Here is a 26,001-nt window from a genome sequence, read left to right as displayed (position 1 = left end):
CAAACCCCCTCTTTAGGCTGAAGGTCAGTGGGCTCTGCAGGAGGAGTAGGTCCTGACAAACCGGGACAGAAAAGTGCCGTCCCTTGGTACCCCCGTCACGGCTTATAGCTATCCCTGTGGGTGGGAGATGGATCCCCGTGTGGACTATATGAACCTGACCGAAAGTATGAAGATGAGGGAGGGGATGAGGGGCTCTACACCGTATGCAGAATTATTAAACAAATGAGTATTTTGATCACATGATACTTTTTATACATGTTGTCCTACTCCAAGCTGTATAGGCTTCAGAGACAACTACCAATTAAGTAAAATAGGTGATGTGCATCTCTGTAATGAGGAGGGGTGTGGTGTAATTGTGCTGCCCCAGCAGCGGTCGAATCGCTCGGATCCGGGGCTGATGACTCGTGGCTAGAGGGTCTCCTGACCCGGGGGTTGGGGCCACTCTTAAATGTAAAAGGGGGGTTATTTACAGGGGAGATATAGTTCGTGATGCCACCCGTGGTGTGCGGTAACCGGGAGAACCGCCACTGCCGATGGGAGTACCGGGGTTGATGGAATGGGGGCAGCTAGATGACGTTTTCCCTACACGGGTAGGGAAGGCCCCGGGACTCTGGATGGTGGGGAGCAGGGCAGCGCAGGCTTGCTGGAAGCAGGGGATGACCAGGTACTCACTCAGGTCGGTTATCGTGGTGCTGGATGATGTTTTGTAAAGTCATTACAAACACATGCTGCAGGTGAACCAAAAGTCCCAGTGTACCACTGCTGCTTGGGAAGGAGAGCACGTCCAGGTATCCGCTCCCAATAGTATTGCTTTTGCTATGTCCCAATTTAGTCCGACCTCTCGAGAGCTTCGGCTCCTCAGCCCCTCACGCTATGAGGGCCACTATTTCACTTTTCCTGGGGGCTATAATCCCCCGGTTCCCTCTCCCTTTGAGAGTTTCTACTACACTTACTCCTCCTTTGCTCCCCTGGAGCTCCTTGACTTGTCACCTCCCACCAGTCTGTCTGACCCTCAAGGTGGGCGGCACTGTCCTGCTAGACCTGCCCACTGGCTTGTCTGTCCTGTACTGGTGTGAGTGTGGATTGGATGTCTGAATGCAGTTGATAGCAATACCACTGGGTGGCACCTGGAACCAAGAAGGGTAGGCTCTGCACTATAAGGACAGGAGTGCAGTTCCCTGTGACACCCTGACTAGTGCAGGGGTGTCACATAATGACATCAACACCCTATATAAGGTGTGCTTAATTATTAGGCAACTTCCTTTCCTTTAGCAAAATGGGTCAGAAGAGAGATTTGACGGGCTCTGAAAAGTCCAAAATTGTGAGATGCCTTGCAGAGGGATGCTGCAGTCTTGAAATTGCCAAACTTTTGAAGCGTGATCACCAAACAATCAAGCGTTTCATGGCAAATAGCCAACAGGGTCGCAAGAAGCATGTTGGGCAAAAAAGGCGCAAAATAACTGCTCATGAATTGAGGAAAATCAAGCATGAAGCTGCCAAGATGCCATTTACCACCAGATTGGCCATATTTCAGAGCTGCAACATTACTGGAGTATCAAAAAGCACAAGGTGTGCCATACTCAGGGACATGGCCAAGGTAAGGAAGGCTGAAAAACGACCACTTTTGAACAAGAAACATAAGATAAAACGTCAAGACTGGGCCAAGAAATATCTTAAGACTGATTTTTCAAAGGTTTTATGAACTGATGAAATGAGAATGACTCTTGATGGGCCAGACGCTGGATCAATAAAGGGCAGAGAGCTCCACTCCGACTCAGACGCCAGCAAGGTGGAGGTGGGGTACTGGTATGGGCTGGTATCATCAAAGATGAACTTGTGGGACCTTTTCCGGTTGAGGATGGAGTGACGCTCAACTCCCAGACCTACTGCCAGTTTCTGGAAGACAATTTCTTCAAGCAGTGGTACAGGAAGAAGTCGGTATCGTTCAAGAAAAACATGATTTTCATGCAGGACAATGCTCCATCACATGCATCCAACTACTCCACAGCGTGGCTGGCCAGTAAAGATCTAAAAGATGAAAAAATAATGACATGGCACCTTTGTTCACCTAATCTGAACCTCCTAGAGAACCTGTGGTCCCTCATAAAATGTGAGATCTACAGGGAAGGAAAACAGTACACCTCTCGGAACAGTGTCTGGGGGGCTGTGGTGGCTGCTGCACACAATGTTGATCGTAACAGATCAAACAACTGACAGAATCTATGGATGGTAGGCTGTTGAGTGTTATCATAAAGAAAGGTGGCTATATTGGTCACTAATGTTTTGGGGTTTTGTTTTTGCATATCAGAATTGTTTATTTCTAAATTTTGTGCAGTATATTGGTTTACCTGGTGAAAATAAGCAAGTGAGATGGGAATATATTTGGTTTTTATTAAGTTGCCTAATAATTCTGCACAAACAAATATCCTCCTAAGATAGCCAAATCTAAAAAAAAAAACCACTCCAACTTCCAAAAATATTAATGTCATGGTTCCACCACCCCATCCACATGGCTAGGGGGCGGAGCCTTCTCTCGGGCCTCACTTCCGGAGCTTGGATGCTTTAAATTCTTTCATCTTTGGTGAACCAGTGTCGGCTATAAGCTTAGCACTGCTTTGCCTGTGATTGCTGGTCCCTGTAAGTGTTTCCTGATCTGTCCTTCCCCTGTGCTCTGTGTTCCGTCCCACCTCCTTCCTTCCCACAATAGCCCCAGTCATTCCCCCTTTCCTACCTCCCCACTCGGTTGCTTCCTCTGGTACTGACCTCGGCCTGACCTCAACCCCGCTTTTGCTCGTTCCTCCAGTCTTCTTTATCACCATACTGTGTATGACCTTACCATCACCCCCACGCCGTGGCCTTTGTATTCTGGCTGACTCTGCAGGGCAGTGCTCCAGCCCACACTGTGTGTCCACCTCCATGCTGATTCAGCTCTGTGTAGTGTCTTTTTCTGCAGGGCTCCAGCTCCTCCTGGTGGTAGCCTGACAATTAAGCTTTGCTATTTATTAGTCTTTTAGGTTGATTGAGAACATAGTTGTTGATCAATAATAAAAAAATCCTCTAAAATACAACTTGCCTAATAATTCTGCACATGGTGTAGGAACAGAGTGCCAGGGAAGTGAGAGTAACTCTGGTGGCTAATGGCGACCACAGTGAAGAACGGGAGTGGAAGTCCACAGGACTGTGTAATTTGAAGTATCTACCGTTGTAAAAGAAATAAGATATGCCCGCCACTAGGGAGATGTAAGACCATTTATGACTATGTTCATTAAAGTGAAAGTTTTGGTTCAGAAGAATCTTGTCACTGTGTGGTGTTTGAGAACATTGGGGCCTGCTGCAGTTGGCAGCTGTGAAATGGCCCTGAAGAAGCTAGTACCAGAACTGACCTCCGGCCTGGAAGTGGGTGTCCCCCATCACAGGTCCCAGCAACCCTTCCCCTGTAGTGGAACGGCGGTGGTGCAAAGTGCTGATCCAGGGCTGCACTGCGGCCATACAGCATTACCCGCTGCGACTATCAAAGCACCCCGCCGTCCATTCTACAGCTACCTGATCAGAAACACCATCAGTACATGAATGAAGAGCCAGAACAACCATCACTACATGAGTACATCATCAAAACTACTGTCAGTATAGGAAATACATCACCAAGCTTAGTACAGTGATCAATTGTAGTTTCAGATCAGCTCAGATCAGCTCCATACTGTATATGTTTGTATCATGTGAACCTGCAATTCCCAGTATGTGCTTAAGAAAGGTAAGGAAATACTGAGAATTTTTGTTACCAGTGATCGTGAGACTACAGACCATACAAAAAGCATAGTACTGGTATATGTCCTGATATACAGTATGTCCTGAGGTCATCTCTCCAGGCTTCCCTCTTCTCTGGTCTTCTGCAGCATTTCATACTGCTCCATAAATAAAAAAATATCTCCTATGCTGCAACCCTGGATAATTTGCCCCTAAATGTGTTACCTGCACAAAATATCCCCCCACACTGCACCTCTCTGTAATATCACTCCACACTGGCTATCTGTGTAATAATCCCCCCACTCTGAATCTCTCAATTATATCCACCACAATGCACCACTTTATAATGTCTTCCTCACACTGCCCTTCTCCATAGTATTCCCCCTTACTGCCCTTCTCTGTAATGCGCCCCACACACTGCCTCACTCCACAAAATTCCCTACACACTGCCCTTCTCCATAGTATTCCCCCTTACTGCCCTTCTCTGTAATGTGCCCCATACACTGCCTCACTCCACAAAATTCCCTACACACTGCCCTTCTTCATAAAAGCTCTATACACTGGTTAGTGGTCATTCTCAAATACCACAGTTTAGCTTCCATTCAATTCAGTAAGTTCAAAGGTGCAAAATAATGGTCATTATCCAGTGTATAGAACTAAAAAAAAGAGAGATACAGTGGGCATTGGTATTGCTTCTCCTGTTGAGAGCCACACATTGTTTGAATGCTACAAAAAGATTACCTAATAGAAAAATATTTCTCTAGAATAAAAAGTCACCAGCTAACATTGTTTTGTAGTCGAAAAACTCATGTACATTTAAAATGTACTTCTGCATACAATCGCCAAGTTGTATTATGGTGTCCCTTGACTTCTAAGGAGCAGGGTGGACCGCCACATGCCTGTGATGTAGCACAGTTTTTTCTGTAGCACTTCATATGCTTTGAAAAAAAATTGACATTTTTCACATAATGCGTTGCTTTTAGGGGAGAATTTCATGAGGTCTGTAATGTACTGCCGTTTCAGAGAGCTGAGTGACAAAAGCACTAAAGGGTGCTTTACACGCTGCGACATCGCTACCGATATATCATCAGGGTCACGTCGTTGGTGACGCACATCCGGCGCCGGTAGCGACAGCGCAGCAGTGACACCAAGGAGCGACGAGCAACGATCGCAAAATCGTTCAAAAATGGTGATTGTTGACACGTCGCTCCTTTCCTTAATATTGCTGCTGCCACAGGTACGATATTGTTCGTCGTTCCTGCAGCATCACACATCGCTATGTGTGACACCGCAGGAACGACGAACATCTCCTTACCTGCGTCCACCGGCAATGCGGAATGAAGGAGGTGGGCGGGATGTTATGTCCCGCTCATCTCCGCCCCTCCACTTCTATTGGACCGCCGCTTAGTGACACCGCAGTGACGTCGCTATGACGCCGAACGCACCTCCCCCTTGAGGGATGGATTGTTCTGCGGTCACAGCGACGTCGCTGACAAAGTATGTGCATGTGATTCTGCCGTAGCGATAATGTTCGCTACGGCAGCGAGCACCAAATGTCGCATGAACGATGGGGGCGGGTGCTATCGCGCTCGACATCGCTAGCAATCGCTAGCGATGTCGCAGAGTGTAAAGCACCCTTAAGACTTAAGTGCCTGCTAGATTGTCCTGTCTCATAAACAAGCCTTAAAAGAAGTCTATTAGTAATTTTGACTTTCGATAACTGTTGACAGGGATGGAGACCTTGTGTTAAAACTTACCTTTGTAATGGTATTATTAGCAACATTACTGAAATTTCATTCTGTTGTGTACTTCTCCTGTAAGTATCCAATTGGTGATGCCTAGCTCTACAGTGGCCTCTGCAGTAAGTGCTCCTCCACTGCTCCTAAGCGATGGCTCCAGCGGGGCTCCTGGATGGAAAGATAGTCCATACTCTGTGGGCTCGGGACTGTGTATTGCAAACATCCAGACTGTTAAGGCCCATTCACAGTAAACAATTTACCAGCGATCCCAACAACGATACAACCTGATAGGGATCGCTGGTAAGTTGCTAGGAGGTCGCTGGTGAGATGTCACACTAAGCGACGCTCCAGCGATCCCACCAGCAACCTGACCTGGCAGGGATCGCTGGAGTGTCGCTACACGTGGACGCATGCTGCGCTTGGTAACTAAGGTAAATATCGGGTAACCAACCCGATATTTACCTTGGTTACCAGCGCACACCGCTTAGCGCTGGCTCCCTGCACACCTAGCCATGGTACACATCAGGTTAATTACCCGATGTGTACTCTGCTACGTGTGCAGGCAGCAGGGAGCCGGCTTCTGCGGACGCTGGTCACCATGGTAAACATCAGGTAACCAAGAAGCCCTTTCCTTGGTTACCCGATATTTACCTTCGTTACCAGCGTCCGCCGCTCTCACACTGCCAGTGCCGGCTCCCTGTTCCCTGCACACCTAGCCACAGTACACATCGGGTTAATTACCCGATGTGTACTCCAGCTACGTGTGCAAGGAGCAGGGAGCCGGCACTGGCAGCGTGAGAGCGGCAGACGCTGGTAACAAAGGTAAATATCGGGTAACCAAGGAAAGGGCTTCTTGGTTACCCGATATTTAGATTGGTTACCAGCATCTGCAGAAGCCGGCTCCTGCTCACTGCACATTAAGTTGTTGCTCTGTCGCTGTCACACACAGCGATGTGTGCTTCACAGCGGGAGAGCAACAATTAAAAAATGGTCCAGGACATTCAGCAACAACCAACGACCTCACAGCAGGGGCCAGGTTGTTGCTGGATGTCACACACAGCAACATCGCTAGCAAGTTGTGCCTCAGCAGCGATCTTGCTAGTGATGTTGCTTAGTGTGACGTGGCCTTTAGTATGCTTCTCTAATCTAATTGCTTCAGGGTGGAGATATAGGCTATAGACCTAAATTTCTGCTGACTGGTTTGTTTGTGAATGATGCATTGAAGGAAGCAGAAGCTGGTTGGTACATACAAATGGTTTGATTGCATGGGACATTGACCAAGTTCCTACTATTTGACAAGATGTAAGAATTCCAATAAATAAAAGAAGAGTTTGGCACTTCAAAATGGATGGAAGGATTTTATTATACAGGCAGTCCAGAAAAATGTTAACGTTTCAACCCCTATATTTGGGTCTCGTCAGACACAATAGATTCTTGTACATGATATGGGTTTAAGATGGTGATACTGTCAAAAGTCACCATAAGATTACTAGAAAAATCAGATTGCTGTGATGTATAGATGATATGATAGTGCAGAATAGTAAAGCGTCTTACACGCTGTTGGAGGGTATTTTGTCTCTTAAATTTTTAATAATTGCTGCTGTATAAAAACGTGGGGGAAAAAAATCGTCTGAGTTTTCTGAATGAAAGCAGGATGATCTTTTTATATGCTCTTGCGAACTTAACGTAACGAAGATGAGGAAGAAGCTGCTAGCTTTCTCTACTTTACTTTGTTGCTGCAAAACTAAGCATTCCTCTAATTGTAACAGATATAAATAATAGATTGGTTCAGAAATATATGAAAGGTAAACTGCGATATTCTGCCAAAAATTAAGCTCCAGGATAGTATTAATGTATTAGCTATCGCTGATGGATTTTAGACATGTATTGGTAGGCCTGAGGACGTCACAGTATCTCTTCCAGGACTTATGCTACGTTCCCACCACCATTTTTTTTTTGAGATTTTGATGTTGCAGAATTTCTGCACCTATTACGTAAATTATCTTAGGCCCTGTGCGCACACTGCGTTTTTACCCTCGCTTTTTTGCTTTTTGCTGCAGAAATTTCTTGAGAAAATGGTTCTGCAGACATTTCCCAGCAAAACCTATGGGGAAAAAAAACTAGCTGTGCGCACACTGCGCTTTTTTCTCAAGAACATTCTTTCTGCAGAATTTCGTGAGAAAAATAATGAGCATGTCACTTCTTTTCTGCAGGTACCTGCGTTTTTTGCCATAGATAATGGTAAAAAAACGCAGGGACCAACCTGCGAGAAATAACGCATCAATAACGCATAAAAAATGCACAAAAAAGTGGTAAAAACATAGGTACATTATTGGTGCATTTTTAATGCAAGTGCGGTAATCTTTCAGACTCTCAAGAAATTTCTTGAGAAAAATCCTTTTTCTAATGCGCACAAGGCCTTACGGCTCGAACGCATGTTGCGTAAATGCATTCATCCTGCGTCCCCTGCACAATCTTCATAGAATGTGCATGAGACGTGCGCACAATGCTTTTTTGACGCAGCAATTTGGGTGCTAAAATTTTGACTCAAATCCGTGCGTTCATAAAATGAGCATGTCATTCCGCTATGGATGCAGCTCCCACTCTGTCTATGGTGGCGGCAGCAGCCATAGCGCATGTAATCGGCTTTTTTCTACAAAAAAACCTGCATCCATTATGTAGTGATTCTGCAGCAATTTGACGTGCACATGTGGTGTCAAATCGCTGCAGAATATTCAGCAGTTACGTGCGCATGAGCCCTTACTTGGGTTTTCTCATTGCATTTTTGTGTGCATTTTTTGTCTCTTGTGTCATGCCTGATATAAAGCTGCTTTGTTTTTTGAAATTTCCTGGTTTTTGGCTTTGACAACATTTTATTGACATTTTTAGGTGCAGATTACCTGCTTTTTTATGCATTTTCACAGAGGACAGGCACTAAAAATACATGTGCGTCTTTTACTTGCAAATTTTCTGTCTCTAATGCAAGTCTATGGGGAAAATCTGCACAATTAATTCAGCATACTCGCATAAGAAATTAATATACTGAGGATTTGAAAAATGCACCACAGGTGAGTTTAACTCCTTCATGACAGAGGACATAACGGTACATCCTAAATCATGAACGGGTGATCACCGCTCGCTGGCGATCCCCGCACATATCTGCTGATTTGAAAAGCAGACTTGTGTGCATCACAGATCCACCTGCGCCTGATATCCCCTTAAATCGCGTTCTCAAAATGGCCACAACGGGTAACGCACACTTACCCGCTGCCATCAGAGACCCCGTAACATGATTGTGATGCCCTGGACTATCAGGTCATCACAGGGTATTGTGCAATCTGCCTTTCTGTGCAATAACCACCTCCTCCTTGGTTATGGGTCCCCAACTACATGGTGTTGCCTACATCAGCCAATTAAAGTCCTAGGTACACTCTGCACCACACCCACCAGACACACCAGTGGACGGCCTGAGTGGAATATGGTCGCCCACTTGGGGGGTTGGTAAGGGGAGGTCAGGAGTGTCAGGAGTAGGTCAGTAGGAGAGTGTTAGTGGAGAGTGAGGGAGAGAGGAGGTCAGGAGCCGGGCTCCTTGGAAGTTACTAGGTGGTAGACGGTGGTCTGGGCCTAGTAGGAGATGGACCCCCGGTCGCAGGGGATCGTGACAAGGGGCACGGAACTGTCGGGGAGGACAGCCGGCGGCCTTGTACCATCACAGGGCTGGGACCAGGGCACGGCGGGATACGTGGACCGTAGGTCAGGGAGTAGCTTCAGGCAACCTGACAATTGACTCGACAAGAACAGAGCCTTCAAGATCCGCTCTCCACCAGCTCCAAAATCGGGGTATTAGCGCAACGAGTGGGATAGGACTTTCCACTAAAAACGGCCCAGGCAATCCCAAGCGTGAACCCTGAGAGCAAGCTCCCACAGTTAGTCACACTGGGGAGCGGGACCCGACTTGTTTTATGCTACCGGGGACAACCAAGAAGTGAACTAAGTGCCAGGAGGAAGGTCACAGATCACCAGGCAACACCATCGGGGACGGGACCCAAACTAGCTCCCCTCAGCGGCAGAGGTGTCCAAAACCTTGGTTTATCCAGTTGTTGGTGTCAGCTTTATGGACTGTGTGAGTACGAAAGTGTCCCTCTTGGCTCCTCAAGGCACTCCCCAACCACCATCACCGAGTCCCGGGCATCTCCCCCTACCCGTGGAGGGTTCTAACACTTGGCTGCCCCATTCCATCACCCCCGGGTACTCCCGGTTGCAGCGGTGGTACTCCTAATTACTACATACCACAGGTGGCATCACAAACTCTAAATATAATCCCCTGTAAATAGCCCCTTCATTCGAGTGGCCGCACGACCCCCGAGTCCGGACGCCCCTCGAGCCGCCGCGGATCCGAACTCGAGCAGCCCGGCTGCTGACACGGGGGCGGCACATGATCACGGGAAGCTGATGGTCGCCATGGTAGCATAGGGTCATGTGATGACTCCTGTCGCTATCATGACTCACTTCCTGTTACAGCCGGCAGTGTGCTTGCTGTAACAGAAGACGAGCATTTTTGCTGATCTGAGCAGCTCTAATCAGAAGAACTGAGCAAGCGATCAGATTGCTGATCTTTATAGTCTTCTAGGGGGACTACTAAAATAAAAAATAAAAAAAAGAGTTTTAAAAAATTAAAAATTAAAAAACCTAAAAGTTTAATTTACCCCCCCCATTTGCCCCAATGAAAATTAAGGGGTTACAAAAATAAAAAAAATATACACACATTTGATATCGCCACATTCAGAAATGTCCTATCTATGAAAATATAAAATCAATTAATCATATTGGTAAACGGCGTAGAGGAAAAAACATTCCAAACACCTAAATTACATTCTTTTAGTCGTCGCAAATTTTCCACAAAATGCAATAACAGGCGACCAAAATGTAGCATCTGCAAAAAAATTGTACCATTAAAAACATCAGCTCAAGACGCAATAAATAAGCTGTCAATGAGCCCCATATCCCTAAAAATGAGAATGCTATGGGTGGCAGAAAATGGCGCAAAAAGTCCGCTACTTTTTTGGAACAGACTTCTGAATATTTTTAACCCCTTAGATAAAAGTAAATCTATACATGTTTGGTGTCTACGAATGCATATGCACCTGAGGCATCACAGCGACACATCAGTTTTACCACATAGTGAACACGGTGAATAAAACATCCAAAAAACTATCATGCAATTGCACTTTTTTGCAATTTTTCCACACTTGGAATTTGTTTGCTGTTTTCCAGTATACTATATAGTAAAACTTATGGTTTTACTTAAAATTACAACTCGTCCCACAAAAAAACAAGCCCTCATATGGCAAGATTAACAGAAAACTTAAAAAGGTTCGGCTCTCGGAAGAAGGGGAGCAAAAAAACAAAAACGAAAAATGGAAAATCGCTCAGGGTTAAGACGTAAAAATAAGAAGCACAATGGGCATGACATTTCTATAAATACCATCCACTTTGCTGGAACTGTGCGGAAGCACACATCGTGGGTTCCCTTAGGTGCACATGTTGCTACTTTTCAATTGTCCATCTAAAATATATTTACATGGACAGAAAAGGATAATTATAAGGCCTCATCTGATACCGAGATATAGAGGAGTTCTGTACATACCCAACAGAAATTCTGTTACTATGCTTCATTGGATAGCATATGTACAGAGAATAGCTCACTATGGCACCTGAAGGAATCACCACACCAAGCTGTCTGGGTCTGTACTCCCTCCTAATTGTCCCATTATTTGAAATGGACAATAAAGGGGGTTGAGACTTGATAAGGATACTTTCACACTTGCGTTGTGCGGCATCCATCGCATTGCGTTGTGTGACAGATGTAACAGATGCGTTGCATATAGTGGCACAACTGATGCGAAGGATCCAGCAAAACAACGCAATCCGTTGTAGCTTTTTTTTCAGCGACTTACTCAACTGAGCATGCTCAGTTCTGTAAAGATGGATCCGTCACAGGAATCCGTAAAATGACGGATTCCGCCGAATTCCGCCACCATAGGCTTCCATTATAACAATGACGGACGCCGACAAGATCCTACACATTGCGTTTTTTTTTACACTCTGGGAAGCGCAGAAAAACCCTACATGCTGCATTCTTTCCGCCCGGCGGAAGCAACACAGCGCACATTCATTAACGGGTTGCGCTGTTTCCCAAAGCGGCGGATTGCGACGGCTGCCAAACGACGCAAGTGTGAAAGTAGCCTTACACAGGCCCACCACATTTCTTGAAAGTTTGTTGCCATTCTCTTGAGGAAAAGTGGAAGTACCTGAAATGATGTAATACAATTATGTCCTCTACGTAGTGTAATCCCTGGGAGAAGTTATGGGAAACCTTAATTTATCAAGTGATGCTCTAATGTTGTGTTAGCTGAATAGTAACATTTCTTTAATTGTAATTGATATATGAACTTCTGTACATTTCTATTGCAGGTGATCAGGATGGCAGAGGTGCACGGATTAATGGACAGGTTGGAGAGCGCTGTGATTCGACTTGAAACAGTCTTGTCCACGTCTGGCTTTTCAAAGTCCACAGGGAATGATATTGTTAATGGGATAAATGGAGGTAAGATGTCTATAGCAAGTATAAACAGGAGCCTCCCCGAGAGTCTTATATTGGCGACATAACAAGATCTGAATAATGTAATGCAAGAGTGCACCCATAAATTTAATTTAGGGGGTTTGGAGATTGTGACAAACAATGTGTGCAATATGATATATCACTCCCTATTGTGCATATAAGAAATCATTGCAAGTATCTCGATCATTACAATGGTTTTATTTCCACATTAAACTACAAGTGCATCGCAATAAATTAGAATATCCTCAAAACGTTAATTTATTTCAGTAATTTAACACAAAAAGGAAACCCATATATTATATAGAGTCATTACACACAGAGTGATCTATTTCAAATGTTTATTTCTTTTAATGTTGATGATTACACTGCACAACAAAAAATAACTTTTTGTCTGCTACGGCGCAGAAACCTTTTGTTCTATACTAAACCGAGTGTGCATAATCCAAATCCGAAGTCAGAATTGTTGTAACACGTCAGGAAATTTTGTTATGTTTAACCCTTCACCCCCTGGTGATTTTACGTTTTTACGTTTTTGTTTTTTGTTCCCCTTCTTCCAAAAGCCGTACGTTTTTTTTAATTTTCCATCAATCTTGCATTATAAGGGCTTATTTTTTGCTGGATGAGTTGTACTTTTAAATAAAACCAAACGTTTTACCATATAGTGTACTGGAAAATGGCAAAAAAATTCCAAGTGCTTAAAAATTGCAAAAAAATGTGCTATTTCACGATTGTTTTCGGGGGGTTTTATTCAACGTGTTCACTATATAGTAAAATTGATGTGTCGGTGTGATGCCTCAGGTTGGCACAAGTTTGTAGACACCAAACATGTATAGGATTACTGTTATCTCAGGGGTTAAAAAAATTCAGACGTTTGTCCAAAAAAAGTGGCGCACTCTTTCCACCATTTTCCGAAAACCGTAGCGTTATTATTTTTTGGGATCTGGGGCTCAGTGATGGCTTATTTTTTGTGTCTCGAGCTGACATTTTTAATGGTACCATTTTTGCGCAGATGTTCTGATTTGATCGCCTGTTATTGCATTTTGCGCAAAATTTGTGACGGCTAAAACATAATTTTGGCGTTTGGAATTTTTTTGCTGTTGCGCTGTTTACCAATCAGATTAATTTATTAATTTTAGATTTTGATAGATCGGGCATTTCTTAATGTGGTGATACCAAGTGTGTGTATATTTTTTACATTTTTTAACCCTTTAATTTTTTATGGGGCAAATGGGGGGTGATTTGAACTTTTTTTTTTCATTAGTTTCCCTAGGGGACTATTAGGATCAGCAGTCTGATCGCTTGTTCTTCCCTGGAGATCACAGCTGCACACCTGAGATCTACAGAAAGGCTGCTTTACTCTCACACACAACAGTCTGCCGGGTGTAAAAGGAAGTGATTCATGATAGCTACAGGAGTTATCACATGACACTGTGCCACCATGACAACCATCGGATCAACGTGATCATGTCATGTGACTTCCAATGGCGCCGCCGGATAAGTGAATGCCTACCACGGCTGAGATGTACACCGTGCTGTGACATTTTGACAGCGCGGTGTAAGGGGTTAATAGGCACGAGTGGAACGTGAATCCACTCGTGCCTGATAGCCGCACATGTCAGCTGTTCAAATCAGCTGACATGTGCATGACTCACCGCCAGCTGCCCGCGGCAGCCAGCACTGGGTATACCGACATAAAGCAGAATGTACCGAGTTCGTCCAATGTCGGAAAGATGTTAAGTTTGCACAAATGTATGAAGTAATTTGAAAGCATTGAATAAATTCGTACAGAACGAGTTACAGTAACCTGATCTACATCAAAGTTTTCGTAGCAAAGAGTTTATGAAAATGTCATGGAACAACTAAATTATAAGAAGTTCCCTAATCCTGTCTTAAAATCTTACTTGAGCAATGCCCACAGCACTGTCAGAAGTGCTTCAGGCATTTGCTTTCATGTTTGTGAGTGGTCATATTATTCCGTTGCAAAAAACAGCAGTAGTTCCCCATTAGGCTGGACTCACACGAGCGTATGGCATCCGATGCGAGAGCATCGGATGCGATATGCTAATGTCCCCCGGCTCAGGCTCTGCTGCGAGCGTGAACCGAGTGTCATGCGACTGTAACCCGATATTGCGATCGGGTCACAGCTGTGAAGGTGAGGGAGGGCGCTGCGGAGGAGAGGGAGGGGTTAGTCCTCCCATCTCCTCCATTGTCAGCCTGTGCGTATATCGCACTGCACTGGGATAACATCCGAGTGCAGTCTGATGTATCTCTCGCATCCATTCACTTGAATGGGTGCGAGAGATACGGCGGTAGCAGCAAAACGCAGCATGCTGCCGCTTTTCTCGCATCCAGAATCTGGATGCGAGAAAAGCTGACCAAAAGCTCAACCTCATTGCCTAACATTGGTCAGAGTGCAATGCGAGAATTTCTCGCATTGCACTCGTCCGATTTTCACGCTCGTGTGAGCGTACCCTTAGCCCAGTATAACACACAGTGCAACAAATAGGAGGTGCCCAGCTTTTATCTTGATCTCCAATTTGACAGTCAAAGTAATACTTGTAAGTAAAATGCACTCACTTTCTGAGATTCTTGCACTGATCATGAGTAGTGTATTTGCCACATATGTAGCAGAAATTATTTGGATCGTTAACACATTTGTGTCTATCCATTTTAAGATTATAAACTGCTATAACTATAACAGATCCGATCTCTTTTACAAACTCTGTCCAGCTAGCCTTATATAGTTACTGCTGACATCAGCCGATAAACCTGTTTCAGCTAGTCCAGACAGGTCCAGGCATGTCCGCAAGAATATTTCAACATAATTTTATGCATTAATATTATAATGAGTAAATATAGGCTTTACATGCATAACTTAAATGTAGACGTGCCAGGTAAATTTGGAGTTCATATTTGGAATCAGCGTATTTAACTTACTGTAAATCCCATTTTTTTCTCTCAGTAGCAAAATCAGTGTTATGGCTTACAGCCAAAGAAAATCTAAAATCCATTATCTCAGAATATTAGAATAATTACCACAATACACCTGCAAAGACTTCCAAGTGTTTAAAATGGTCCCTTAGTCTGGTTCAGTAGGCTACACAATCATAGGGAAGACTGCTGACTTGACAGATGTCCAGAAGGCAGTCATTGACACACTCAACAAGGAGGATAAACCACATAAGGTCATTGCTAAAGAAGCTGGCTGTTCACAGAATGCTGTACCCAAGCATATTAATGGAAAGTTGAGTGGAAGGAAAAAGTGTGGAAAAAGGCGCACAAGCAACTGGGATAACTGCAGCCTGCAATGATGGTGTAGGTCCACTGTTCTTTATTAAGACCAAAGTCAATTTTAGAGCAGTTCATGCTCCTTCTGCTGACAAGCTTTTTGGAGAATGAAATTGCATTTTCCAGCATGACTTAGCACCTTTCCACACTGCCAAAAGCAGGGCTTTTTTTGCGGTGGTACGCGCCGGTACGGCGTACCGGAAAATCTGAAGAGCACCTCTGGCTCTGTCCACATGGCTAATTTGTAAACTATACAAATTAGCCATGTGGAGCGAAGGCACAAGCCAGAGGTGTCTCCAGGGGGCGCTATCGGGCTGCCTGATGTGGAAGTCTGCCGGGTGGGAGCCGCTATTCTCTGAGCGCAGTTGTCACGCTGACAGCCGCACTCATAGAAGCTGCAGCGCGCGGCTCCCACTGCTCAATTATCCTAGTATCTGTCAGACGCGAGGACAATTGAAACGGTGACGCCGGCGCTGACTTCCGGGTCAGCGCGACGGCTGTCATGTGATCAGGTCAGCTGATCAGACTGCTGACCCGGAAGTAAGGACCACAGCACGGAGGCGGCAGAGAAATGCTGAGAAGTGCTCCACTGTGGAGCTGAAGAAGACACGGACGGAGGAACGTTATGGGATAAGAGGGGAGTATTTATGAAACAGTATGGGGGAGAGAGGGGGGGAGGGAACTATTTGTGGACACATGTGGGGGGAAGAGGGTGGGGGAGGGAACCATCTGTGCGCACACTATGGGGGGGATAGAGGGTGGGGAGGGGGCAATATGTATATACACAGTATGGATGGGGAGGGAACGATCTGTGGACAGAGTATGGGGAGAGAGAGGATGAGGTTTCATGCATGGGGAGAGAAATGATGAGGGGTGATGTATGGGGAGAGAGGATGAGGGGTGATGTATGGGGAGAGAGAGGGTGAGGTTTCATGCATGGGGAGAGAGGATAAGAGGTGATGTATGGGGAGAGAGAGGATGAGGTTTCATGCATGGGGACAGAGGATGAGAGGTGATGCATGGGGAGAGAGAGGATGAGGTTTCATGCATGGGGAGAGAAATGATGAGGGGTGATGTATGGGGAGAGAGGATGAGGTTTCATTCATGGGGAGAGAGGATGAGGGATGATGTATGGGGAGAGAGAGGATGAGGTTTCATGTAGGGGGAGAGAGGATGAGGGGTGATGTATGGGGAGAGAGAGGGTGAGGTTTCATGCATGGGGAGAGAGAATAAGGGGTGATGTATGGGGAGAGAGAGGATGAGGTTTCATGCATGGGGACAGAGGATGAGGGGTGATGCATGGGGAGAGAGAGGATGAGGTTTCATGCATGGGGAGAGAAATGATGAGGGGTGATGTATGGGGACAGAGAGGATGAGGTTTCATGTAGGGGGAGAGAGGATGAGGGGTGATGTATGGGGAGAGAGAGGGTGAGGTTTCATGCATGGGGAGAGAGAATAAGGGGTGATGTATGGGGAGAGAGAGGATGAGGTTTCATGCATGGGGACAGAGGATGAGGGGTGATGCATGGGGAGAGAGAGGATGAGGTTTCATGCATGGGGAGAGAAATGATGAGGGGTGATGTATGGGGAGAGAGAGGATGAGGTTTCATGTAGGGGGAGAGAGAGGATGAGGTTTCATGTATGGGGAGAGAGAGGATAAGGTTTCATGTATGGGGAGAGAGAGGATGAGGTTTCATGTAGGGGGAGAGAGAGGATGAGGTTTCATGTATGGGGAGAGAGAGGATAAGGTTTCATGCATGGGGAGAGAGAGGATGAGGTTTCATGCATGGGGAGAAAGGATAAGGGGTGATGTATGGGGAGAGAGAGTATGAGGTTTCATGCATGGGGAGAGAGGATAAGGGGTGATGTATGGGGAGAGAGAAGATGAGGTTTCATGCATGGGGACAGAGGATGAGGGGTGATGCATGGGGAGAGAGAAGATGAGGTTTCATGCATGGGGAGAGAAATGATGAGGGGTGATGTATGGGGAGAGAGAGGATGAGGTTTCATGTATGGGGAGAGAGAGGATGAGGTTTCATGCATGGGGAGAGAGAGGATGAGGTTTCATGGATGGGGAGAGAAATGATGAGGGGTGATGTATGGGGAAAGAGAGGATGAGGTTTCATGTATGGGGAGAGAGAGGATGAGGTTTCATGCATGGGGAGAGAGAGGATGAGGTTTCATGCATGGGGAGAGAAATTATGAGGGGTGATGTATGGGGAGAGAGAGGATAAGGTTTCATGTATGGGGAGAGAGAGGATGAGGTTTCATGCATGGGGAGAGAGAGGATGAGGTTTCATGCATGGGGAGAGGGGATAAGGGGTGATGTATGGGGAGAGAGAGGATGAGGTTTCATGCATGGGGAGAGAGGATAAGGGGTGATGTATGGGGAGAGAGAAGATGAGTTTTCATGCATGGGGACAGAGGATGAGGGGTGATGCATGGGGAGAGAGAAGATGAGGTTTCATGCATGGGGAGAGAAATGATGAGGGGTGATGTATGGGGAGAGAGAAGATGAGGTTTAATGTATGGGGAGAGAGAGGATGAGGTTTCATGCATGGGGAGAGAGAGGATGAGGTTTCATGCATGGGGAGAGAAATGATGAGGGGTGATGTATGGGGAGAGAGAGGATGAGGTTTCATGCATGGGGAGAGAGAGGATGAGGTTTCATGCATGGGGACAGAGAGGATGAGGTTTCATGCATGGGGACAGAGAGGATGGGGTTTCATGCATGGGGACAGAGAGGATGTGGAGCGAAATGGAAAGAAATTTTGAGGACACAGAATAAAGAATGACATGGTATGAGGAGCAAGTGGGCAGGATGGGGAGTGAGGGGAAATGTATATGGATACACAGGAGGTAGTGCGGAGACAGTAAAGGCCGCTTTACATGCTGCGATATCGGTACCGATATCGCTAGTGTGGGTACCCGCCTCCATCTGTTGTGCGACACGGGCAAATCGCTGCCCGTGCCGCACAACATCGCCCAGACCCGTCACACTACTTACCTACCCGGCGACGTCGCTGTGACCGGCGAACCGCCTCCTTTCTAAGGGGCCGGTTCGTTCAGTGTCACAGCAACGTCACAGCTGCGTCACTGAACCGCCGCCCAATAGAAGCGGAGGGGCGGAGATGAGCGGGACGTAACATCCCGCCCACCTCCTTCCTTCCGCATAGCAGCCGGGAGGCAGGTAAGGAGAGCTTCCTCGTTCCTGCGGTGTCACACGGAGCGATGTGTGCTGCCGCAGGAACGAGGAACAACCTCGTTACTGCTGCAGTAACGATTTTTGAGAATGGACCCCCATGTCACCGATGAGCGATTTTGCACGTTTTTGCAACGATGAAAAATCGCTCATAGGTGTCACACGCAACGGCATCGCTAATGCGGCCGGATGTGCGTCACCAATTCCGTGACCCCAACGAGTTCGCATTAGCGATGTCGTAGCGTGTAAAGCCCCCTTTAGGGATGAGAAGAATGTGAGGGGCACAGAATAAAGACTGGGTAATGGAGGGGGGGTATGGAGAGGGGGCAGAATGGGAGGACAGTGTGAGGTTATAGCAAGGAGGGGGAGTGTGATGAGGGCACAGTATAAAGACGGTGCAGTATAAGGGGACACAGTGTAAAGGACACTGTAAACAGTAGGCTCAGTTTGGAAAGAGGGAATATGGAGGGCATGCACCGTAAGAGGGACAGTGTGGGTCATATTTTGTGCAGAGAATACTTGGGCCATTATTTATTCTGGGGCACTGCGTAGGGCAGATATTTTTAAGTAGAAGTATTATAATCATTCTGCTATTTTAGGGGCATCGTGTCGGGATGTGTTACAGAAGACCGGAGAAGATGGAAATCTGCAGAGACGAGATGTGAATGTGAAAAGTCATCATGGCATCAGGACAAGATGAAGAATAGAAACTAATGACTCAGAGACAACATCATCTATAAGGTACTTGAATGTAAATGTTTATTTGTGATACTGACTATGTCTTATTATTAGGCCTTGGTCCCTCTTGTGCATTGCGTCTGATGTGAGCGCAATGGGACCCCCACTGATCAGCTGATTATGGTGCAGGTGTCCGGAAATGCTTATTTCTGGATCTGCTCGGTCCTCTGATGGTGTCTGTAGCCGGGTACTGCACATCAGCCTCATTGATTTTAATAGGAGACTGGTATCACTATGAGAAAACGGAGCAGATCCAGAACTGAGCACTTCCGGCCACCTGCCACCACCGGCACCTAGTGTAAGGAATTGGCGGGGGTGCCAGGTGCCGGACCTCGACCAGTCAGACATTGGTGACCTATCCTAAGGAAAGGTCATTAATGTTAAAGTGGTGGATAATCTCTTTAATAAAGTCTTGTGCCCTCTGACAAGGGGTTACTATGTTTTTATTTATGTTGTGAGGAGCATTAAAGGGGTTGTTCACATTTGTGATGAGTCTGCAGTCACTCCTTGTGTCACTCTGTGACTGCAGCCTTCTGAATTCTCACAGTGTGCACACTGCACGCTATCAGGATTCTCTGGTGCCGGCGGTGAGAGGGGGAGGTTATGAAGCTGCAAGTATGCGATTTACATAGATGTGGTCACATGCTGAACAGACATGCTCAATGAAAATGAATTGACTGAGGCTGGACACATCAAACCAGAATGTGGCTAGAAGTGTACAAATCTGATACTTGTGCTCACATGACCGTCCACTCTCTCCACTGGCACCGGGCACACCCCGCTACTTAATGTTGGGCGGCAGCGCGCCTGACAGCACCCTCAAACCACCACCCCCCCACCGCTCCTCGCCTCAGAGATGCGTACCAGCAAATATTTTTTTTACAAAATAAGCACTGGCCAAAAGTACCAATACCTGGTTTAACAACCACAGTATCACTGTGCTTGATTGGCCAGCAAACTCACCTGACTTAAACCCCATAGAGAATCTATGGGGAATTGTCAAGAGGAAGATGAGAGACACCAGACCCAACAATGCAGGTGAGCTGAAGACTGCTATCAATGCAACCTGGGCTTCCATAACACCTCAGCAGTGCCACAGGCTGATCACCTGCAAGCCACGCCGCATTGATGCAGTTATTCATGCGAAAATATCCCCGACCAATTATTGAGTGCATTTACTGTACAGTAGGCGCCAAAAATTGGTCTTATATAATATTCTAATTTTCTGAGATAATGACTTTTGGGTTTACATTGGCTGTAAGCCATAATCATCAACAATAACAGAAATAAATACTTGAAATAGATCACTCTGTGTGTAATGACTCTATATAATATATGTGTTTCCCTTCTTGTATTTAATTACGGAAATAAACTAACCTTTTGAGGATATTCTAATTTATTGAGATGCACTTGTACCTTGGAATGTATTAAGCTGGTGTCTATAGGTTCCCATGTTAATAGAAAAGATGGATAGATAGATAGATAGATAGATAGATAGATAGATAGATAGATAGATAGATAGATAGATAGATAGATAGATAGATAGATAGATAGATTTTCATAATATATGTTTTTTGGCAGATGCAGTAATCTGTCCTGAAGTATGCACTCCCCAAAATGGTATATTGGCATATGCATACAGCAGCCTGATTAAGGCCAAGGTGACACTCTTTTGGACTTTTATTGGGATCGTGAAACCTCTAGAGATGCTTGCCACATGTATCAGGACCTTTCAGATATACTGCAAATAGACACATCAAAACACATTGTGACAGCAGCTTTCATGTATGTTTGCATAGAAAATACAGGCAGTAAAAGAAAAATTTGCTGACTTTTGGTGTTTTCACACCAGTTTCTCTCAGCTCCACCAAAATGGGAGGAGCTGGGCAGAATAGAGGCATGGCAAGGTATGGAGTTCTATACACCAGAAATCCCACTCCAGTCCCACACTGGAATAAGATCTCTGGCGTGGCACACATGAATCAGATTCATGAATCAGGAGCGTCTCACTCTACCTTACCCCTTATCAAGACCAATGAGAAAATCGCCACTTTTGATGTATGAGGGCCATTGTGTCAGTGTGTGAAGCGTTTAACACAAGGAGGGTATTATTGTCACTTAACTTTTATTTGCATTAAAAGGTTTGTATAAAAAAGTTTGTTTAAAAGAACTGAGAGTCCTCAGTAAGGTTTGTATAATCTTCTTTATTCGGGAGCGCACTGTTTTCCACCCTATCGGCTTCCTGCTTGTTGGGGAGGGGGTGCTCTTCTGAAGATTGACAGATCAGACTAATAGTATGGTTGCGCCATTGATTGAACTGAGTATTCCCCCAAGGTGCAAACTTAGACCCGCAACACACATCCGTTTAATTTGTACGTGTGCGGTACGTATTTGCATGTACCGGAGACACGTACACACGGAGACCCATGTTATTCAATGGTAGATGGCAGACACACGTAAAATCACACGTAACGTGTGACCGTGTGGTAAGTACGTGTGTGCGCTTTTCTACACGGACGACATGTTCGTTTTTGGCCGGCAGCACGCAGGCACGGACCCGCTTTAGTCTAATGGTCCGTGCCTGCATGTACCGCACACGGAGTATGTCCATGTTCAGCACATTTCGTGCGTGTTCGTTTTTACACTAGCGATCTTATTTTTATTTTTTTTTAAATTAAATTCAGTATACTTACCTTTTTTCTGCTGTTCTCAGTCATACTTACATTGGCGCTCGGTTTTTTTCTTCCCCCGGCTCATACCGCTCCCCGATCACCAGCGCGGCGAGGAACAGCTGTGCAGAGAATACGCGGCAACAATTACTTTGAATATGCCGGCCGCTCAATAATCAATCTCGTATTCCCTGCTTTCCCCACCCACAGACGCCTGTGATTGGTTGCAGTCAGACACGCCCCTCCATGTCCGGCGTACTCCAGGATGGTCCAGCATCGCATCCAGCTCTGCTGCATGAAGGTGACCGGAGCTGCAGAATACACCGCCGCTCCTGTCAGCTCCACGCAGCTAATGAAGGGAATAGCGCGATCAGCTGAGCTGTCACTGAGGTTACTCGCGGCCAACGCTGAATACAGCTGATCGCGCTATTCCCGTCATTAGCTGCGTGGAGCTGACAGGAGCGGCGGTGTCTTCTGCAGCTCCGGTCACCTTCATGCAGCAGAGCTGGATGCGACGCTGGACCATCCTGGAGTACACCGGACATGGAGGGCTTTTTCGGGCTTATTAAATTGGTGAACAAGGCAATTTGTTAGTGTTTCTTATTTCTAATAAAGGATTGTTCGGGTGTGTGTGTTTATTTACTGTAATTTACAGATTAATCATGGAAGGTATCTCGGGGAGACACCTGACATGATTAATCTAGGACTTATTGGCAGCTATGGGCTGCCAAAAACTCCTTATTACCCCGATTTGCCAACGCACCAGGGCAAATCGGGAAGAGCCGGGTACAGTCCCAGAACTGTCGCATATAATGTATGCGGCAATTCTGGGCGGCTGCTGACTGATATTGTTAGGCTGGGTGGCTCCCCATAACGTGGGGCTCCCCATCCTGAGAATACCAGCCTTCAGCCGTATGGCTTTATCTGGCTGGTATTAAAAAATTGGGGGGGACTGCACGCCGTTTTTTTTAATTATTTATTTATTTATTTTACTGCACAGTATAGACACGCCCACCGGCTGCTGTGATTGGGTGCAGTGAGACAGCTGTCACTCAGCGTGGGGGGCGTGTCTGACTGCAACCAATCACAGGCGTCTGTGGGTGGGGAAAGCAGGGAATACGAGATTGATTAATGAGCGGCCGGCATATTCAAAGTAATTGTTGCCGCGTATTCTCTGCACAGCTGTTCCTCGCCGCGCTGGTGATCGGGGAGCGGTAAGTATGAGAGAGGGCTGGTCACTTCAGTCACTCGGGGGATTAGCGGTCACTGGTGAATCCTTCACAGGTGACCGCTAATCAGTACGCAGCACACAGACAGAGCCGCGGCATGACAATGAAGTCGGGTGAAGTTCACCCGAGTTCATTCTCATCGCGCATCTGTCTGCTGTCAGCCGACATGTATCAACGACATTGTGCAACACACAAACGGACATTCCATACGGACATTCCACATACACATACACGGGCATTTTACACACAAACACGGACATTTTACACGTACACACGGCTCGCATACGCCACCACACGGATGCCATACGTACCTGAGAAACGCCCCAATAAAACGGAACACGGACACGAAAAACGGACCGTGTCACACAGACGTTTTTTTTTGCGGAAGTGTGTTTTAGGCCTTAGGCAGCTTTGTCTCTGCAGCACCATAGAAGTGAAAGGGAACTGGAGATCGAGGAATCCAGCCAGTTCCATAGCAGGGCTTACCAGCTCTACTGGGTAAAGCAGGCACACGTCTGCTGCTCACCTAGAAAGCCTGACATGTATGATAGAATGCAGCAGTACTTTGTGATTTTACCCATTTAACCAGATGAGACAACTGCACTAAACTCCAAAGAATACCTCATATCACATCAATCATTAGCAGCCATATACCGGATATAGTATATATATATATATATATATATATATATATATATATATATATAAAAAAAGCTGAGTGTGTGTGTGTGTGTGTGTGTGTGTGTGTGTGTGTGTGTGTATGTCCGGGATTGGCATCTGCACCGTCGCAGCTACAGCCACAAAATTTTGCACACTCACACGTCTGGACCCCGAGAGCGTTATAGGCTATGTTGTGAGGTGAAATTTTAACCCCGCGCATTCCAATTTACCAATCAATTTTGCCCCTATCTACATAATGGGGAAAAGTGAAACGAAAAGTGTATCCGCACTGTCACATTTACAATCACGAAATTTTGCACAGACACCTCATATGACCCAGGGAACGTCGTAAACTATGTTTTGACAGGAAAATTTAAGCCCACGCTTTACAGTTACTCTCCAAAAAACATGCCTCTGTTAAAGTAAATGGAGCCTGGGACTACAGGTTATTAGTAGGAGCTGTGATTGGTTGCTATAGGAACAAAGGACATTCATAATATACGAAGCTTATATGTGAAGTAATAAGATGTTGGTGGGGAGACGGATAGAGGGAGACAGAGAGAGACAGAGAAAGAGACAGACAGACAAACAGTGAAAGAGACAGAAAGAGACAGACCTGGAAAGAGACAGATGGGGAAAGAGACAGACCGACATGCAGACAGGGACAGAGACAGGCAGACAGGGAAGGAGGAGACAGCCAGAGAGACAGACAAAGATAGATGGGGAAAGACACAGACCTTGATAGAGACAGACGGGGAAAGAGACAGAAAAATAGAGACAGACAAGGAAAGAGAACGTCAGAGACAGGCAGACAGGGAAAGAGACAAACAGGAAAAGACACAGACAAAGAGATGGGGAGACAGACCTGGGAAAGAGACAGACCTGGGAAAGAGACAGACCTGGAAAGAGACAGATGGGGAAAGAAACAGAGAGATAGAGACAGACAAAGAAAGAGATAGGCAGACAGGGAAAGAGACAGACGGAGGAAGAGACAGACGGGGAAGGAGACAAACGGGGAAAGAGACAGACAGAGATAGATGGGGAAAGAGACAGACGGGGAAAGAGACAGACGGGGAAAGAGACAGACGAGGAAAGAGGCAGACCTGGAAAGAGACACCTGAAAAGAGACAGATGGGGAAAGAGACAGACGTGGAAAGAGACAGACCTGGAAAGAGACAGACGGCGCACATTACTTGGCCAATTTAGTTAAATCTGTGTGGAATATCTGTGGTGTTGAAATATATGTTGTGAAATGCTTCTATTAGCTTAGTTTTCGCCTTTTAATAATTACATTTCTATCTATTTATTTTGTGGCTTATGTGTGCAGAATACATTTTTGTTAATACATTCTAATTTGTTAACAACATTTATTAACCCGGGCGAAGCCGGGTAGTACAGCTAGTATATATATATATATATATATATATATATATACCATATACAGTATATATACTGCATACATATATACACTGTATATTTTTTTTATTTTTTAATACTACCTTTTTTAAGAAAGTTAAACCTTAAGAGTAGTGTTAATTTGGAATTTCTTGATTGCAGTGCTGCACTGAACAAAATAAATGCCATTTTTACTACACAGTGAATGCTTTTTGCATTCCACCACACAAGAATTATTTTTCCAATTTTCAGTACATATAAATGTTGACTATATCTATACATCTATGGTAAATTAAATGTCATGTAAAAATACAAGTTATCTCACGTAATACAAGCCCTCATATGGCTTTGTCAATATGTTCATAGAAAAATAAAAACTTTATGACTTGTGGAATGCAGGAATGAAAAACTAAAATGAAAAATAGCCTGGTCAGGAAGGGGTTGTATGATTTTAATAAAAGCCCTGATTACTTTAATATAATAACTGTACATACACCCATAGCTTGGTAATATACATTAGATCACTGTTGGAAAAATTCTCATTAAGCTAAAAGCTATCTCTTATGATTTCCCCAAATACATTTTTTTTAAATAGGAAGAATGGAGTTAGTTGTTTTAAGGCTCCTCTACCAATTTTTTTTCCCCTAATACTTGTGTCCCCCCACTCTCATGCTAGGTATGAGTAAGTGCCAAGCAAACGGCGAAAGGGAAACCC

General features: G+C 45.5%; 1 protein-coding gene across 1 annotated transcript in view; it reads left to right on the top strand.

The window, feature by feature from the left end:
- Positions 1 to 26,001, top strand: part of CAP2 (cyclase associated actin cytoskeleton regulatory protein 2) — a 225,896-nt gene that overhangs the window by 70,603 nt on the left and 129,292 nt on the right. The window contains exon 2 of the mRNA XM_075314722.1: positions 11,958 to 12,090. Within this exon, the coding sequence (XP_075170837.1) occupies positions 11,967 to 12,090 (124 nt within the window). The 5' untranslated portion in view covers positions 11,958 to 11,966. The remainder of the gene's footprint in view (positions 1 to 11,957; positions 12,091 to 26,001) is intronic.

Source organism: Anomaloglossus baeobatrachus, chromosome 6, assembly GCF_048569485.1.
Source record: "Anomaloglossus baeobatrachus isolate aAnoBae1 chromosome 6, aAnoBae1.hap1, whole genome shotgun sequence".
In the NCBI taxonomy this organism is placed as follows: domain Eukaryota; kingdom Metazoa; phylum Chordata; class Amphibia; order Anura; family Aromobatidae; genus Anomaloglossus; species Anomaloglossus baeobatrachus.
Note: the sequence above shows the minus strand (reverse complement) of the source record. Positions and strands in the feature narration are given on the sequence as shown.